At 32.8% G+C, this 17,465-nt stretch overlaps 1 protein-coding gene across 2 annotated transcripts in view; it reads left to right on the top strand.

Annotated features, from left to right (window-relative positions):
- The window catches only part of CNBD1 (cyclic nucleotide binding domain containing 1), a 529,678-nt gene that overhangs the window by 482,633 nt on the left and 29,580 nt on the right, over positions 1 to 17,465 (top strand). For both annotated transcript variants that reach the window (XM_074284959.1, XM_074284949.1), the window contains one exon: positions 3,824 to 3,891. In XM_074284959.1, coding sequence (XP_074141060.1) covers positions 3,824 to 3,891 — 68 coding nt within the window. The remainder of the gene's footprint in view (positions 1 to 3,823; positions 3,892 to 17,465) is intronic.

Below are 17,465 nucleotides of genomic sequence, written 5' to 3'. Positions count from 1 at the left end.
GGTTTATACACATACACACATCTTCATAGCATATGCATATATATATATATATATATATATATATATATATATATATGTGTGTGTGTGTGTGTGTGTGTGTGTTTTGAAAAAAATTCAGTTCCTCTGCTTTCAATTCAATTCAATAAACATATATTAAATACTTCCTCTTTGACCATCACTTGGCTAGATAATGGTGATTCAAAGACAAAATGGAGCTTCAGAGACTTTCTTGCTTCTTTCCTTTCCTCTGGATCTTTCCTCCTTTCTTTCCTCCTTCCCTTTCTTCCTTTTTTATTTCTTTTCTTCTTTCCTACTTTCTCTCTTTGTTTCTCTATTTCTCTCTCCCTGTCACCCTTCCTTCCTTCCTTCCTTCCTTCCTTCCTTCCTTCCTTCCTTCCTTCCTTCCTTCCTTCCTTCCTTCCTTCCTTCCTTCCTTCCTTCCTTCCTTCCTTCCTTCCTTCCTCCCTCCCTTCCTTCCTTCCTTCCTTCTTTCCTTCCTTCCTTCCTTCCTTCCTTCCTTCCTTCCTTCCTTCCTTCCTTCCTTCCTTCCTTCCTTCCTTCCTTCCTTCCTTCCTTCCTTCCTTCCTTCCTTCCTTCCTTCCTTCCTTCCTTCCTTCCTTCCTTCCTTCCTTCCTTCCTTCTTTCTTTCCTTCCTTCCTTCTTTCTTTCCTTCCTTCCTTTCTTTCTCTCTCATTCTTTCTTTTTCTCTCTCTTCTTTTTATTTGTTATCCCCAGTTACATTTAAGGCATGTTATATATTTGTTTGCAAAACTTTTTGAGTTTCATATTCTCTCCCTTATCCCCATGCCCAGGTCTTCCTTATTAAAAAATCACATGTGAAGTTATATAAAACATTTCCATAAAAGTCATGCTGTGTCTTTCTTTTTTGAGAGGCAATCGGGGTTAAGTGACTTGCCCACAGTCACACAGGTAGTAAGTGTCAATCGTTTAAGGCTGAGTTTGTACTCAGATTCTACTAATTCTAAGACTGGTACTCTATGTCCTGTGCCATCTGGCTGGCTCATGTCAATATAAGCGTGATGAATCATCCAAAAATGAAAGTAGTATTCAAAGAGAAATTTTTATAAGTTATCTAACCAAATATCGTGATAAAATAAAAGGCATTGTTTTTTGTAAAAAAATAATGAAAAATTCTCTGAAAGATCTATCAACATTGTTTACTGAATGAAGAGTAGTTTCTACTAAATTTTAACTTCTTGTTTTGTGGAGATTTCTTATTGTGATATATATTACATAGATAGCTTGCCTTTAATCTTCAGTACTGGCCATATAATTATTCAAGATGTCAGATTTCCAAATTGATTTAAAATAAATGAGAAGAGTGACAGGCATATTTGTACACCAGACTGTAAATTACCTTATGAAAATTCTCAGTAATACAATCCACTATGTGATTTTAGATAATTTTTTCTCTACTAAATATTTAAAATCTTACAAAGTGACATCTGTGTTCAAACCCAATTACGAAATTAACGTAAGCATAGAACTGGTTATACAATATCATATCACTTTGACTTGCATAGTATGGAGGAAATTCTGCTTCTGCTTTTCAAGTGTTAAGCAAAAAAGGAGGAAAACTGATCATATCCAAAAAGTGATATTAATTCATTCCATAGGGTTCATTATCATCCCCTCTGTACCCCATTAATGCAAATTTTCCATCTTTGCATAAAAAGTATTATTGAACTTAGGTAAGGGTTAAAAATTGAATATAACAATATGATATTGTATACAACAATTGGATATAACATTTTTCTCTTGTTCTGATATGTATATACATATACATATACATATATGTAGGAATAAAGACATAGGTTCTAATGCATTGATGTAATATGATTAGTATTCATCAGATGATGTCAACATTATTGCAAATATTTTTTGCAATTTCAAAAATTTAAAATTTAGGAAAATTCCCAATTTTTTCTAATCACACATTTCTCTGTGATTGTCTTTTATATCATTTCTCATATGTCCTTATTGATAACAAACTGAAGACTCTTTAAATTCAATATCTTTTATTTATTTATCCCTTGGATATACCTTGGTATCCCATGATTTACAGCTATATAATTTCACCAAGGAAATGTCATTAAAGATATATAAATAACAGAAGGATAGATTAGATAAGATAGATATTTCAGGATTACTGAAAGTACTGCACAATTCCTTAAATGCCATTTAATCCAATCAGCTAATCAGTTCTGGATCCAGCTCAATATCCAACATTAACACCACCAAGATAAGTATGTCTGCTACACATGAAGATTAGTTGTATGCTAGTTGGAGGAGTCTCTCTGCTCCTTTGATCATCTTATTCTAGTATAATTTTTGCATCATTTCAAGTTCTCTTATAGAGTCAATATCTTCCTTTTGTTCATTTATGATGTTATAGTCCTCTTGTTTAAACAAAGCATATTAGAATGGCCATAATCTTTTCTTCTTAACCACATTTTTTTGATACTTGATATTGTTTTTGATGTCTTTCTAAAGTTTCTGCTTTTATAAAAACTAATCCTAAAATAATTTATGATTTAATGTTATACAAAAGCCTATTCTAAGATTATTAATATGCTTATAAGGTATACATGGAAAGTTACTCCATAGGGATCTATTAATATTATTGATAAAAGATAACTTAGAAGTCCAGAGAATACAACCATTTCATTTTACAAATTAAGACATTTGTATTACAGGAGGTTAATTGACATTTTTGGGGTCATCAGCCTTCAGAAATCCAAGATTACCCTATAATATTATAATGGAGTTTCTTACCATTTATTAGAAATAGCGTAGTGTACATATAGATATATACATATATATATATGCATATAAATATATATATATACATATTTTAGATAGTCTTTCCTTTTTTCTGATTTTCTTTGCTCTAGCAGATGCTTTCCAATTCATTCATCTACATGTGTCTATTCAATTTTTCACAATCTTTCTCCAAGTGGAATAGTTTTGTTAACTATTGGGTCCTTTAATTATTATTTGATACTTTGGGAAAACTATGTAATGATAATGATGGTATCATAAGTCCAATAATAAAAGGGACCCTGTAAATTATTGAGTTAAAATCTTTTATTTTACTGATTAGTAAACTGAGGCCCAGAACAAACTTGCCCAAGATTACAAAATATCAGAATTAATATTCACAGGTATTTTTTCCAAATTCCATGCCATCTCCAACATACCCCTGTCTGTCAATGTTGTCTTCAGTATACAATATACCTGATATATACAGTACTCAATATATAATATACTTGATATATTATTATGAGGAGGGTATGCAATTGTAATATTTGTTTTATTTTTCAACTAACATTGATATATTTTTGCTGCCTCATCCACACATCCATCTTGGGAGGAAAACTTTATCTCTGAGAAAATAGAAAATCTAATGGACCCGCATAAAACCAAACCAAACCAAACCAAACCAAAACAAAACAAAAACAAAAACAAAAACAGCCCACTTTGGCTTTAGCTTAATATTGTTGTGTCCCAACCAATGAGGCTAAAAAGATAGCGAGTATTTTCTGTACTAATTCTAGAATTGCAATAGCTGTAATTCACTATGATAATGTCTTGTAGAAAATAATCGAGCTCACTCTTTGGAGAACTGGGATTAATATTTAAGAATAGCATTTATATATAAATTTAGAATTAGTTGTATGACTTGATAAATAATTTAGTAATGACAAAGCCTATATGATCATTTTTTTTTTGACTTGTCAATAGTTTCTTTCAGTTCATACTGAAATCATTGAAAGCTTCATTTCTTTTCCTCCCTCTTTAGAATTAGATTGGGTGACCCGGAAACTGGTGCTTCAAACAGCTGAGCAAACTTTTGGCTACCTCACAGATGTAAGTAAAATGTTGCAAGTTTATTTGAGGTAAAACACTATAGGAGATTAAATACAGAAAAAAAAAATTAAACTTGGATTGAATTAAACTTAATAGGACTTTAGGGGAAAATGCTGTTTACCATATGAAGTACAATATAAGAATCAATCTTTTTTTTTTTTTTTTTGAGAGGGGAGGGATATAATAGAATAAGGGAGAAAAAATGAATGAAATATGTTTTGTTAACTCATCCACCTAAATTTGTGTGTTCATTTGGTTATGTCAGTATTCTTGACAGATAACATGAGAATCTCCAATAGTCTATACAAATTGTCATATTCTAGTCACAACAAAAATACACAAAAAAGAGCCTTGTTTAAAAAGCTCATTTCAATCCTTTCAAAACATAGCATGACTTTCAGAACTGCTGTTTCTAAAGCTTCGCCATTCTATTTTTAATATTCCCTACCTGCAACATGAATGAAATATTATGTTGTGGGTATAAAATAGCACTATTATGCTTATTTTTACAAATTAATATTTATAACTCACCTGTAGGATACATAGCATTATTCTAATTGCAACATCAAGGACTATATGCCCTAGTGAAGAAAAGTAGTCTTCAGTGTTAGCAGGCTTACAGTTTAGTGCAAAAAAAATTTTGTATTCTTGACTCCCCCTAGAGCAGATATATTTGGACACATTATTTTGCATTTGTTGAAATGTAGTTTGGTAATTGTTCTTAGATTGATTTATAATTTGTTTCTTAAAATGGCCCCTACACCTATTAAGTAGGCAATAAAATCTAGTTAACTGATTATCTTTGATAAAATTATATAAACCAAACCGTCATGTACATATTTAAACATCTTTTGTGGATTTTAGGCATGCTAAAAATGGGATTTATTAGGCAGTCCACTGGACTTGTATGAAAATAAGGTAACTTTGTGATTTTATGAAATTAACATATAAAATTCCTAAGGCCCAAAAGGGGTAGCTTGGTAGTGCAGTAGTGGATCAAAGACCAGTCCTGGGGTTTGGAATTGAGTTTTCTTTCCCGAGTTCAAATCTGCCCTTAGATATTTACTAGCTCTGTGACCCTGGGCAAATCACTTCACCCTGTTTGCCTCTGTTAACTCATCTATAAAATGAGGAGTGAATAGCAAACCACTTCAGTTTTTTTGCTAAGAAAATCCCCAAATAGGGTCATTAAGTATTGAACACAACTGAAATGACTAAAAGGAAACAACAATAATGGGCCCCAAAAGATAGAAAAAAAAAATAATAGGAAATTTAATTAAAAATGTAAAAATAATCCACTGAATAAAAGTGTTAATTTTTCAGCATTCATAGATCTACCACACAAAATGACAAAGAAACAAGACTTCTCCTGTAGGAGGACTGAATTAAAATGGCTACATAGCTTAGTTCTGGGTTGGCACAAATACACACACACACACACACACACACACACACACACACACACACACACACACTCCCATATGGAGATGAACAAAAGTTTGATGGGATTGGGTATTGTAAATAAATTCTAAGAGTTGAGGACATAAGCCTAAAGTTTACTTAAAACTAAAGGTGACTTGAGTTTGCTTGCACATAGAGGAGAAGAATGACAGAGAAAGTAAAAGTGATTTAAAGTGACAGGAATCAAGTTAAATATTAGACTAAGTTAATAAAGACCTTATTTTTTTACCCTCAGGAAATCCTATTAAATTCAGTGCAATATATTAGGAGGAATCAAGTTAGTTATTTCTTCTATAGAAGAGTACAGCTAGTGACAGCAATGAGAGCCAATAGTCTGATTACACTAAGGTAAGGAAAGATTGTGAAAGAGCAAAGCAATTAGCTGCAGTTCCTCAGGACATAAATCTAAACTTTTCATACTGGAAGACTGTTTCCAAGTTAAGTGGAAAGCTATTGGGAAAATTAAACGAAAGTTCATTTTCATTCTGCTCTTGTTTACCACCTTTTCTTATCCTTAAGAAAACTTTCCACTCTTCACTATAGGTTATCTTTCACTATTTTGTAAGCTCCTTGAGAGAAAGGATTGTTGCCTTTTATTGTATTCCCAGCTCTTTGCAGTTTCTGGTACTTAATGGCACTTAATAAATGTTTGTTGATTGATTAATTGTAATTTTCACAAGAACACATTTTCAAGGAAAAAAAATCACACTACTACTATCACTCATTCAAAAACATTCCTTCCTTCCTTCCTTCCTTCCTTCCTTCCTTCCTTCCTTCCTTCCTTCCTTCCTTCCTTCCTTCCTTCCTTCCTTCCTTCCTTCCTTTCCTTCCCTCCTTTCCTTCCCTCCTTTCCTTCCCTCCTTTCCTTCCCTCCCTCCCTCCTTCCTTCCTTCCTTCCTTCCTTCCTTCCTTCCTTCCTTCCTTCCTTCCTTCCTTCCTTCCTTCCTTCCTTCCTTCCTTCCTTCCTTCCTTCCTTCCTTCCTTCCTTCCTTCCTTCCTTCCTTCCTTCCTTCCTTCCTTCCTTCTTTCCTTCCTTCCTTCTTCCCTACCACCCTCCCTTCCTTTTTTCCTTCATTCCCTCCTTTCTTCTTTCCTTCCCTCCTTTTTTCATTCAGTGTTGTGCTCAAAAGACTATCTTTTATGATACCTCATTGCCCCAAGATGACCAGCTCAACGTTTTCCCTATCATACTTTTAATAATCATAATAATGATAATGATGATGAAATCTTAGTCCTTTAAAGGCATTATTTTGTGTGATTCTCACATCCCTTTGAAATAAATGGCATAGGTATTATCCCCATTTGCAACTGAAGAAATTAACCTTTTTGTCTGGTTAAGGAATTTCAGTACAACAATGGGTACTGCCCCTTGAGTCTAGATCATCACTGCAAAAATACTGTAGGCAACATATGTCTGCTATATCACTCTCCATAGCACACTTAGTCACCTGCAACTCGGAAGTCTTGGAGATTCTGATATTCCAAGATATGTAACCACACTGCCTCATATGGGGAACATCAATAAAAATGAGGGAGCACATAAGAATCTTTAAGGTATAAAACCCTTATTTCCCAACACAATACTTTCCTTATGATCCTTTCCTTAAAATAGGAACTGTGTAATACATAAAAATGTGCTTTTTTAAAGGTAGCCTGAAGTGGAAATGGAGCTATATGATCATAGATTTAGAGTTGAGGATTCTTTTTTTTTTTTTTTTCTTAATTCAATTCCTGGGAAATTATGTGCAGGTGGATGAATTCTATTTATTTATGGCATGTATTATTTATATTTCAATCTTCTTCTAACTGTGCTATATACACTGCAGATGTTTAAAGAACATCATGGTCATGACATTCAATGTGTTTCAACCTTCAGAAAGCATGCTGTACTTGGTAAAAGCACAGCTAGAGTTCGGCCCAAGATTTTGACAATTGTTACTTGTAAAATTTTAGTTTTCTAATCTGTAAAGTGGGAATAATATTTATACATTCTACTCACATAGGATTAATGTGAAGGTCAGATGAGACAAAGTGTATACTGTCCTTTATAAACATAATAATGCCAGTTAAGTTATTTTATCATTTATTACGTCCTTTGTATACTTTTTATATATTTAAATGTCAGTAAGTTAAAAAAAAATTGTTAAATGCCTTCTATGTGCCAAACACTGAATATCAAGTTTGGAAGATACAAAAAGACAAAAAACAAAGAAACAAAAATAGTTGCTGGTCTCAAAAAGCTCACACGCTAGTGGAAATGCATCCCTAATATTTAGTCAGCATTTCATCTTTCAGATGATTGTTTCAACATGAATTATAAAAATGTACCAACTAAACAATAATAAACTTCAAGGAGAGCTATGTTTTTCATGAAGGCCACAGCTATAATAAATATTGATTAAACAGCAATTGGAATTGTTATGCAAAGTTGTATAGGTTGGAATTGAGACAAGAATTAAATAAGTCATTTTTTTTTAACAATTTGAACTTTTTGAATCTTTCTGCTTATGTGGTACTGATCTGCCAGTGAACTTTAGGAGATGCCTACAAGTGCCTTAGAGTCATACTAATAGTTCTAAATCCCAAAGGTTAAGGTCTACCAGAGAGCCTGTGCTAATTGCCCCAAATCCTTTAGGATATTGTCTTCTGTTTTTCTCATGACCTGAAAAAGCTCCCATTCCCTGAATTTCTGGGCACAGAGCAAGGGGCATCTGTTCAGCTGAGCATTTTTTAATTGATATCTTAATTAAAGATGACTTTTCTGTTTGATACATTGGGTTTATTTTGTGCTATACATTTGCCCAGTGGCATTTTACAAAGATGGTTATGTTATATATTATATTCAAAAATAAAACGGACCTAACAGTATTGCATTATTGCTTCTGGACAAGTTATGTATCATGTTACCTCAACTGCTTCCTCCCCCCCACTCCCAATCTTTGGCTCACCATAAGGCTCTGGGATTTTCTCCAGGATAAAGATTATCTCACTGGGATTCATGCATCTGTCACATCTGGACTATTTCAATGTATTCTACCCAGTATGTGCAGAGGCCACATTAAGGATGCAGATTTCATAGAACATGGCAACTTGCCTGTACTGGGAAGCCAAAAAATACAAACTCATTACTTATTTGCATGCTTTCTAATATAAGATTTTGATACATCAGATTTATTATCAACATTAGCCACATAATAATGACAAAGTAATGAATAACTAGATGTCATTCAGGATAGCTGTAGAATTCCGGAAAACAATAGCTGGACACAGAACAATTTATCTATAGCTGACAGAGAAAGAATAGCTATTCTGGAATGAGGCGAAGAAGCACAGCTATAAACACTGACAAAGCAGAGAATCACAATCCAAAAGAGAGTTTTTCCATCTATGCAGATTAACTGATTTGAATTTCATTTCCATTTTTTCCCCTCTCCAGTTCCCAGTGGAAATGTTTGACTGTAAAAATCTCCAACAGATGGGTAGGAGGATATGGATATGAATAATATAAAACCCAGGCTCTTAAAAAGGAGAACTGGCAATGTTAGACAATTCCAGGAAGTTACGTGTACAAGGCAGGACCCACCCTTTAAAAAGCTTATAATGCAAAATAGCAACTTAAAGAAAGAATAATAAGGTTAAAGGGCCACAAAATTTATCATGAATACACGTATATTACATTGATTTGTAGAATCATAGAATGAAAGCATGGGAAGAGGATACTATCATCATCAGTCCTACCCATTCATAAAATGAATTCTCACTATAATATACCAGCCTCTGTGGATGAGGAAACCTAGTACTTCTCAAAATAGCTCAGTGCTGTTTTAAACAGTTCTAATAGGGAATTTTCCCCCCTGACATCAAGCCTAAATTTCCTTCTCTGCATCTTCTACTATTTTTTGCTCTGTGAAGCTAATCAGAAAGTCTAATGCCTCTTGAGGACAACTTGAAGATAGTTATCATTTTCGTTCTATTTCCACCACATCTCTCCCTACTCCAAATCTCTTTTTAGTTAAACATGCTTAATTCTTTCTCAACTGCTCACAATATTTGGACTCAAGAACTTTAAGTTCCTCTCTGGATATTCTCCAGCATAATAATTGTTCTTTATTAACTATTGTTCCTTGAAGAAAACATAAGACTTTTAATGAGGTCTGGTAAGGATAGAGTAGAGTGGCACTACTGCTATAGTGCTGCCTTATTCTGGAATTAAGCCTTTCCAAATGTAACCCAAAATTAACATAGTTGTTTTTTTTCTTTTTGTGTTGTTCACTGCTACATCATACTAGTGACTCACATTGATCATGCAGTTGTCTAACAGCCACATTTTTTTCAAAAGAACTCCTATCTAAACATGCCTTTGTCATTGAACATGTGAGGTTGATTTTTTGTGCCCAAGTATAAGATAAATTTATTTGCATTGAATTTTATTTTAATAAATAGCTAATAATTTGTCACTTCAAGGAACTTCCCTTTACAAGGGGTGAGTGACACAACATTAACATATAAACTTACTTTATATAAGTAAAATTATTAACTTAATAATGGGAGGAAGCATAGCATGGTAGATAGAAAATTGGACTTGAAATTCAAAAGATTTTAACGCATATCTAGTCTCTGACAATTAGTATCTCTGTGACTTTAAGCAGTTCACTTCACTTATGTGTACCTGAGAAAGCTCCACAGAAATGATCTATACTAAGTTGTAGACATGTGACTTTGGTTCCTGGAAAGAAATCTTTTCACTAAAAAATGTATGCATACTAGATGAATGAATAAGTGAGTGAGTGAATGCAGTAGTTTTAAGTGCTTATGATATTTCAGGCATTGTGCTAAACACTAGGGATACAAAAAGGCAGGATAAATAGCTACTTTTTTTCAAAATGCTTAAATTTTAATAGTTGTTCACTTATTTGGCTGTGTCTGACTCTGTGATCCATTTTTTGTTTGTTTGCAAAGATATTGGATTGGTTTGTCATGTTTTTCTCCAGCTCATTTTACAAATAAAGAAACTGAGGCAAACAAAGTTAAGTAATTTGCCCAGGGTCACACTGGCAGTAGTTTCTAAGGATAGATTTGAACTCAGGGAGATGGTGAATCTTCCTCGCTGTGAGCCAGTCACAGAGCCACATAGTTGTCCTTTGATAGGAGTAGGCAATGAATAAACAAGAGCTAGAAGTCAAAGTGTAGAGTACAGGGGAACATGAAGGTTTGAGTGGAGAAATTTGATTTGGGGAAAGCTGAAAAACCTGGGTTACAATACAAATAGCGATAAATTTAGTGAAATATCATTAGGAAAATTCAGGAGTTTGTGTTCCAGTGAAGGAAGAGGTCAGATTGAAGGCAACAACGGCTTGGAGATGGCTGGATAGTTTAATAAGTAGCAATCGAATGACGACTGATATTTTTGTGGTTCTTTAATGCAATGAAACTTTGCAACTTCAGTGATGTGGGATCCCCAGGTATTTTCTTTTCTGTGTTATCTTTGTAGAATCTGGCTGAGTTTATTGGTTAAGTTTTTTAAAAAATCAAACAGACAACACGTGCTCATTAACTTAGCAGGGACTTAGAAAATTTTCTTGGGGTCAGACCTAGACTAGAAGGTCAGGGTGCCCCTTCATTCAATAAAATATATTCTTAGAACAAGTGGTCATAATGAGCAGGAGACCTCCCAAGAAAGCAGACAAATAGAGCAGGAAGCACATGGGGGCAGGTAATCCTGGAAGTTATGTTAAGGTAGCTATAATTACAAGACTCTGTTTTGGCTCAAACATAGGTAAGTGTTATTCTTAAACAAAAGATGACATAAAAACTTCTCCTAATGGTCTGTTCAGATGCATTTACTTTATAACAAGAAACATATATAGCAAATACTGAGGATGACAGGAACAAATGAAATACATACAAAACACCAAATATTAGGATGTAGAGGAAGGCTTTTCATATTGTTATTTTTGTTTGTTTTTAAAGAGAAGGGTAAAAGTGTACTGTACCAAAGGTATGATTGGCCAGTTAATCTCTTAACTGATAATTTGCCAGACTATAATGTTCAATTTATACATTAAATAATATATCAGGAGAAGACAGCAATATGGATACCCTTAATTTACTTTCAAGGTCTTAAGATTATATCAGTAATTTATACCTTTATCTTTTGTTCTAATATTATTTTAGAAAAATTAGAAATACTTGACGTTATTTATAATAACTAAATAATTTCTTTTATATCAGAGCCTGGGATGAATGAATAATAGTTTTTTAAATAAATAATGTAGAAACAAGTTATGTTCTTTGTTTTTCCCAGGTATCCTCTAAATAATTAAAGTTCTGGAAATGAAGCCAAGATGGTAGAGTAAAGGCAGGGCCTCACCTGAGCTCTCCTTTAAACTCCTCAAATACCTTTAAATAATGATGATAAACAAATTCTAAAGCTTTCCTTTATTTAGTCAAATATTATTCTTATCATAAATAAACAAAAAATTCAATGGAGTCACATATTCCTTATACCTTTCAGTTACTTTTATACCTATGAAGAAGTTTGTTTGCAGAACTGTTCCCTAACTCTTAAAGATTTGGGGACTCAAAAGAGATTATGGAATGATAAATATAAAGTTTTGAATCATGACATGTATTATTATTCTTAGAAATACATATGCCCCACATGTTTAACTGAGTAGGACACAAAATCGGGAAACCCTAAATTCTAGTCCTGTTTCAGACACATAGAGGCTGTGAGAAAATCACTTCACCTCTCAATGCTTGGGAACCTCTCTGTGACTACAAGTTACAGAGAAGGATCCAATATGTATTATTAGTATAAAGAGTTGCTTCATCTGGATGTTTGCTTCTACCAATAGAATCATGGTGATGATCTCTATCACAGTCTGGCATAGAGTACACAGCAAACCTTTAAGTGCTTTATCTATATACTACACATACAGACTCTCATAATCACACACATACACTTGACTACACATGGCTAACTAGACATACTGATAAATAAAATTTTAAAAAGCACTTTGACTTATCGCTTCCTCACTAAATTTAGAAGGAATGACTATATTGAAAACTTATTGTGGAGGAAGTTTCTAAGTGGACAACCTTAATTTTAGGAATCATCCCTGCCTTTCTTTTCTACCTGCAGTGTCATTCATTCCAATCTCACTACCATGCAGCAATCGTCTTGCCATTTTCAGGTATTAACTGATAAAGTTTAAGGGGTTAATCATTAGCATCGACATTTCAATACATCACTCTTTAGAGAACAAATAATCTTTTGAAAAAGATAATACAAATGTTTTAATGTGGCATTAAAGGCACTTTCAGCTCCAAATGATTGAGTTATTTTCAAATATCCTGACAATTTTTAAATCTTACTGATGAAACTGTTAGCTGTTCACTTCTTCATAAACCTAGTTACGTAGCTGCATCTCATGGAATCACAGTAATCCAGAATCTGAGAGCAGTTCTCTGCATCAAATGACATCTGAATAGCAAATTCCTCTAAAATGGTGGTAAGACTCGGGGAATATTCAGTTAACTAACCAATACAATTACATGGTTAATTTGGTCATTTTAAAAAAAATCAGGTCACATAAAATCATAAAACGTGTTTGTTTTCTTTGCCTGAACAACAAACTTGTTTTTCTGTACTGTTGAAATAAAATTGAATTTTACCAGAGAAGCAGCAAAATTAAAATTCTTATGGAATTTGCTGACCAATGAAAAATTGTATTCTTGAAGTTTTAATTTTTCCATATCATGAAGTGAATGTGTTGTTCCCATGTAGGAGGAACCAATGCAAATGTCCAATTGTGGCTTATGTTCCAACCCCAAAATGGTTTTTCTTCTAAAGCTGTGACATTTCGGGGCTTATGGTAGGACCAGATTGCCTACAAAAGGATTTTGCTTATGTACAGGTAATAGCAAGATTTGTTCTCACAACTCAGTTTGTTTATTTGTTTGTTTGTTTTCTGTCAATTTTTACTGCCAGAATGTTTGTTGTTGATGGGATCCTTTATCTAGCAACTAGAAAAAGTGGAGGGTTGTCACTTGGGATGAGCTACAATCATTAAGAAACTCAGATGTTATCAAGTACAGTCCTTTTATTTCATATATGAGAAAACTGAAGTTTAGAAATTTTAAATCATTTGGTCAGTGTTGCAAAAAATAATTCTAGCAGAGTTGATATTTGAAGCAAGATCTACTCTACAACCCAGCACTCTTTTTACTGTCTCCTGTTGTTCATTTATTGGTGGGGAATTAAACAGAACATATTCTTGCCTAACAAGGCCATTTTGGCATTCCTATTGAAACTCTGACTGTCAATTCTTTGTAGAGACATCTCCAGAGAAGAAATAAAAGTCACTCTCATACAGAGCTTGTCAGAAGGTGTCCAAATGCTCAAACTCTCTACCTGCCATTGGTCTACTATTTGTTCCAATTAATTTTACTGAGATGAACTATAAAATAATGGTTCAAGAGTTGCTAATTATTGTCAGCTGGAAACCTGGAAGAACCACTTGTACAGGTCACAGGATACAATTATGATCTTAATGGAGCATAATACAATGACAACTTAAATGGACTCATATTTCACAAGAGTATTAAGCATCATAGTTTCTCCTGTTCTCTATTTTTTTCTTCCTCCATGAAACATGACATATTGATGTTAGGGATCATCTAAAGGACAAAGATCAGATTCATGGTGCACAGCATGTGAACACATTATAAAGGAGGAATTATATAGATGAATTTGTTTGAAGAATATTATCAAATAAATGGTCTAATAACACAAGAAGAGTGAGGGGCATATAATGACCAAATCAAAGATTCCACAAAACCACCAAAAAAAGTGAGAAAGACTATGAACACAAGGCAGAATTGCTGTGGCAAATTTGTGAAAAAACATAAAGGAGATTTGAGCAGGAAAGACAGCCATTGATTAGTTTTAATCTTCTTCATTGTAAGAAATTATTCACATTGATGAGATCACAGTTCTATTGGAATATAACATATATATATATATATATATACACATATATATATATATATATATATATACACACACACACACACACACACACACACACACACACACACATAGTTGTATACGTATACATGTATATATATATTTCCAAAGATGCTGTATTATTATATATAGAATAGAAGCTCCTTTTGTTTTGGTTGTATATGTTGTTTTTGTATCTCTTAACACCTAGAATAGTGCCTGGAACATAACAAGTATTTAATAAGTAAGTTTTTATGAAATTTTGAAGCTGTCTTCTATAAATAAACTTATTAGATTTTTTAATAAAACATTTGCTACTACCCTTCTCCATTTTGAGTATGAACTCATACTGTTTTTTGGAATGATTATGCTAGTTTCTTTTTCTCTACTTCAAAATCTGTTAAAACATTTCTTCCTTTATGTTATATAAGTTCAATTTCTAATGCCATTTTAGAATAACCTAAACCAGATTTTACATATTTCGGTTCCTCAGTGGTTCTTAGATGAGGTGAAATCTTTTTTACACTTTCAGCATGTTAGAATTAGGTTTTCCCAATCATTTCCAGCTCTTCTATTTTACTCATTTTTTCTTTACCTTTTTGTAAAATCCCTTTTGAATACTGCATTTATATTTAAAGGTTTTTCTCCAATTCAAAAAAATTTTTTTCAAAATGAATGCTGCAAAGATAACAATTATATTAAAATATCTTTTCCCTATAAGAAATATGCTTTATACAGATTTGCTGGGAATTAAATGTAAATGATTTTATTTTGCTTTTCAAACTTTAGCCTTTCCCTTTATTTTTATTAATATTTTAAAGACATAGGTAATTCTGGTTGGAGTTGTTTTTTTGTGTGTCTGCTTTGATTACTTTTTATGCTTATATAATTTTCTTTGACTTAGGAGGTCCAGATGATGACAATTACATTCCCAGGTATATTACATTTGCTATATAAAAACCTATGATTTACATCACTCAAAACTGTGCTATTTTCTCAAATCTTTCTGTATTTTAAAAACTGATTTCCAGAAATAGTGTTATTTTTTAAAACTTCATATTATTTCAAGATTGCAGATTAGCTCTGCAAGTTCAATGTTCCAGGTCATTTAAAAATTAATTTTTGCTATTTCATATGATCTTCTAATTTTTCTTCCTTTGGCTTTGTTGTAGTGATTTTGGGAAGTATATATGTATATATGTATATATGTGTATATATATATATATATGTATATATATATATATATATGTATATATGTGTATACACACACACACACACACACACACATTTCCCCCCCACCCCCCCAGGACTTGCCCAGGGTTACACAGCTAGGAAGTATTAAATGTCTGAGACCACATTTGAACTTGGGTCCTCTTGAATTCAAGGCTGGTGCTCTATCCACTGCGCCACCTAGCTGCCCTGGGAAGTATATTTTTCAGTGTTTGAGTTTTAGTTCTTTACATTTTTAAGAGTGTTCAATGAATTGTAAAGGTTTCCCAACTTCTGTGTAGTCATTTATACTCATTTTGATTTTTCCCAATAAGCTCCAATATCATTCTTTATTTCTTCTATTTTTATTATTTTTTCCAACTTTTGGAATTTTTATGAGCTTATCTATAATCCCTTACTCAGTCTTCTCTCTAGTTTAAAAAAAATTGTCACTCTTCATGTAGACATAGTTTAAAACTTACATGTATTAAAATTTTAGTTTTAGATCCCTTTAAAACAAAGTCATCAATAAATGGACCTGCTAATTTCATTATGAAATACTGTCCAGACTAATATTCATTCAATGCATTCAAAACTATTGCTTGTCATGAAATTCAGCAACTCAACCAGTTAATACAATTTGAAAATCTGCTTATGATAGCTTAGACTTCATAATTCCTTCCAACTCATTCCTGAATTTTCCTGAGGTTAAAATTTAATATCTCTTGTCAAAATGAGGCAACAAATGGTGCCTTGATATCTTTGCTTTCAAGACTTAATCCAACTTAATTTCATTTGAAATAATTTGAATATTATTCACTATCATCATAAATGATTCCTGCTTCCCCTCAAACACATTGTTTTGTAGAGGTTCTTTTTGTCGTAATAAGGGCAGTCATGAAGTTCTCATTAGTCAGTGATCTTCCATGGTCTCTTTATAGAGTCTTGGATCTACCTTTTCCCTATGAGTCTAATTTATCTGCAATCCCTTACTATTGTACCATTCAGTACAATGAGTGCTATGCTAGAGAGAGTTAATAGATAATAGTAAAGACTTCAAATCCTCTGCCTTCAGAAATCTACAATGTCATTCTCTATTTAAGTGCAATGGAGCAGATCCAAGCTGAAGTCTAAACGGATATTCTCTTCTTTCTAGTGATTTGATCTAACTTAATCTGGGAAATTTGAATTCAAACCCCTCCTTAACATAGCTAACACGTACTGTGCTATCTAGAGCAACTCATGAAATTAGTTCTGTTTTTTAGTTTTATTAAATAGCAATTTCAGGATAAAAGAAAAGGAGAAAGAAGATAATAAAGAAGGATAGCCAAAGAGAATAAAGAAAGTGAAAGTTCTTTTTAGTTTTATGAAAACATAAAAATTGTTATTTTGGATATTAATACTTATCTAACATGATTATCCCAGAAAACATTGAAAATATGTTCTAATTTAATATAACCTAATATTTTAGAAAAAATGAAGATGATTCATACTATAGCTATGAAGGTCTGAACTGATCCATTGTTCTCACTGGATAGAAATGAAAGAGATCTTTCCAAATCATGGGGAATTATTTTGATCTAGTGCATTATTTACAAAAGTCAAGGAGAGAACTCTTCTTCTCTTTACTATAGGAATACTTTCTGTCTCATGGGCAATTCTCATGATTTTTTTTAAACAAATCAAGTTATTTTCTTGCTTCTCTAAACATTTGTAAAAACTGGCTTCATTAATGATTCTTCCAGTGATTTCATTTCTTGTAGGAATAATTACTTTCCCACAAACCTGGTTTGTTCTGATGGAGACTACTGTTTTCCAAATGTAAAAGGGTTATTGATCTGCCAAGAATGGCTTCATTTGTAAGACTGGGAACAGATTCTGAAAAAATAAAGTC

This window comes from Sminthopsis crassicaudata, chromosome 1, assembly GCF_048593235.1.
Source record: "Sminthopsis crassicaudata isolate SCR6 chromosome 1, ASM4859323v1, whole genome shotgun sequence".
In the NCBI taxonomy this organism is placed as follows: domain Eukaryota; kingdom Metazoa; phylum Chordata; class Mammalia; order Dasyuromorphia; family Dasyuridae; genus Sminthopsis; species Sminthopsis crassicaudata.
Note: the sequence above shows the minus strand (reverse complement) of the source record. Positions and strands in the feature narration are given on the sequence as shown.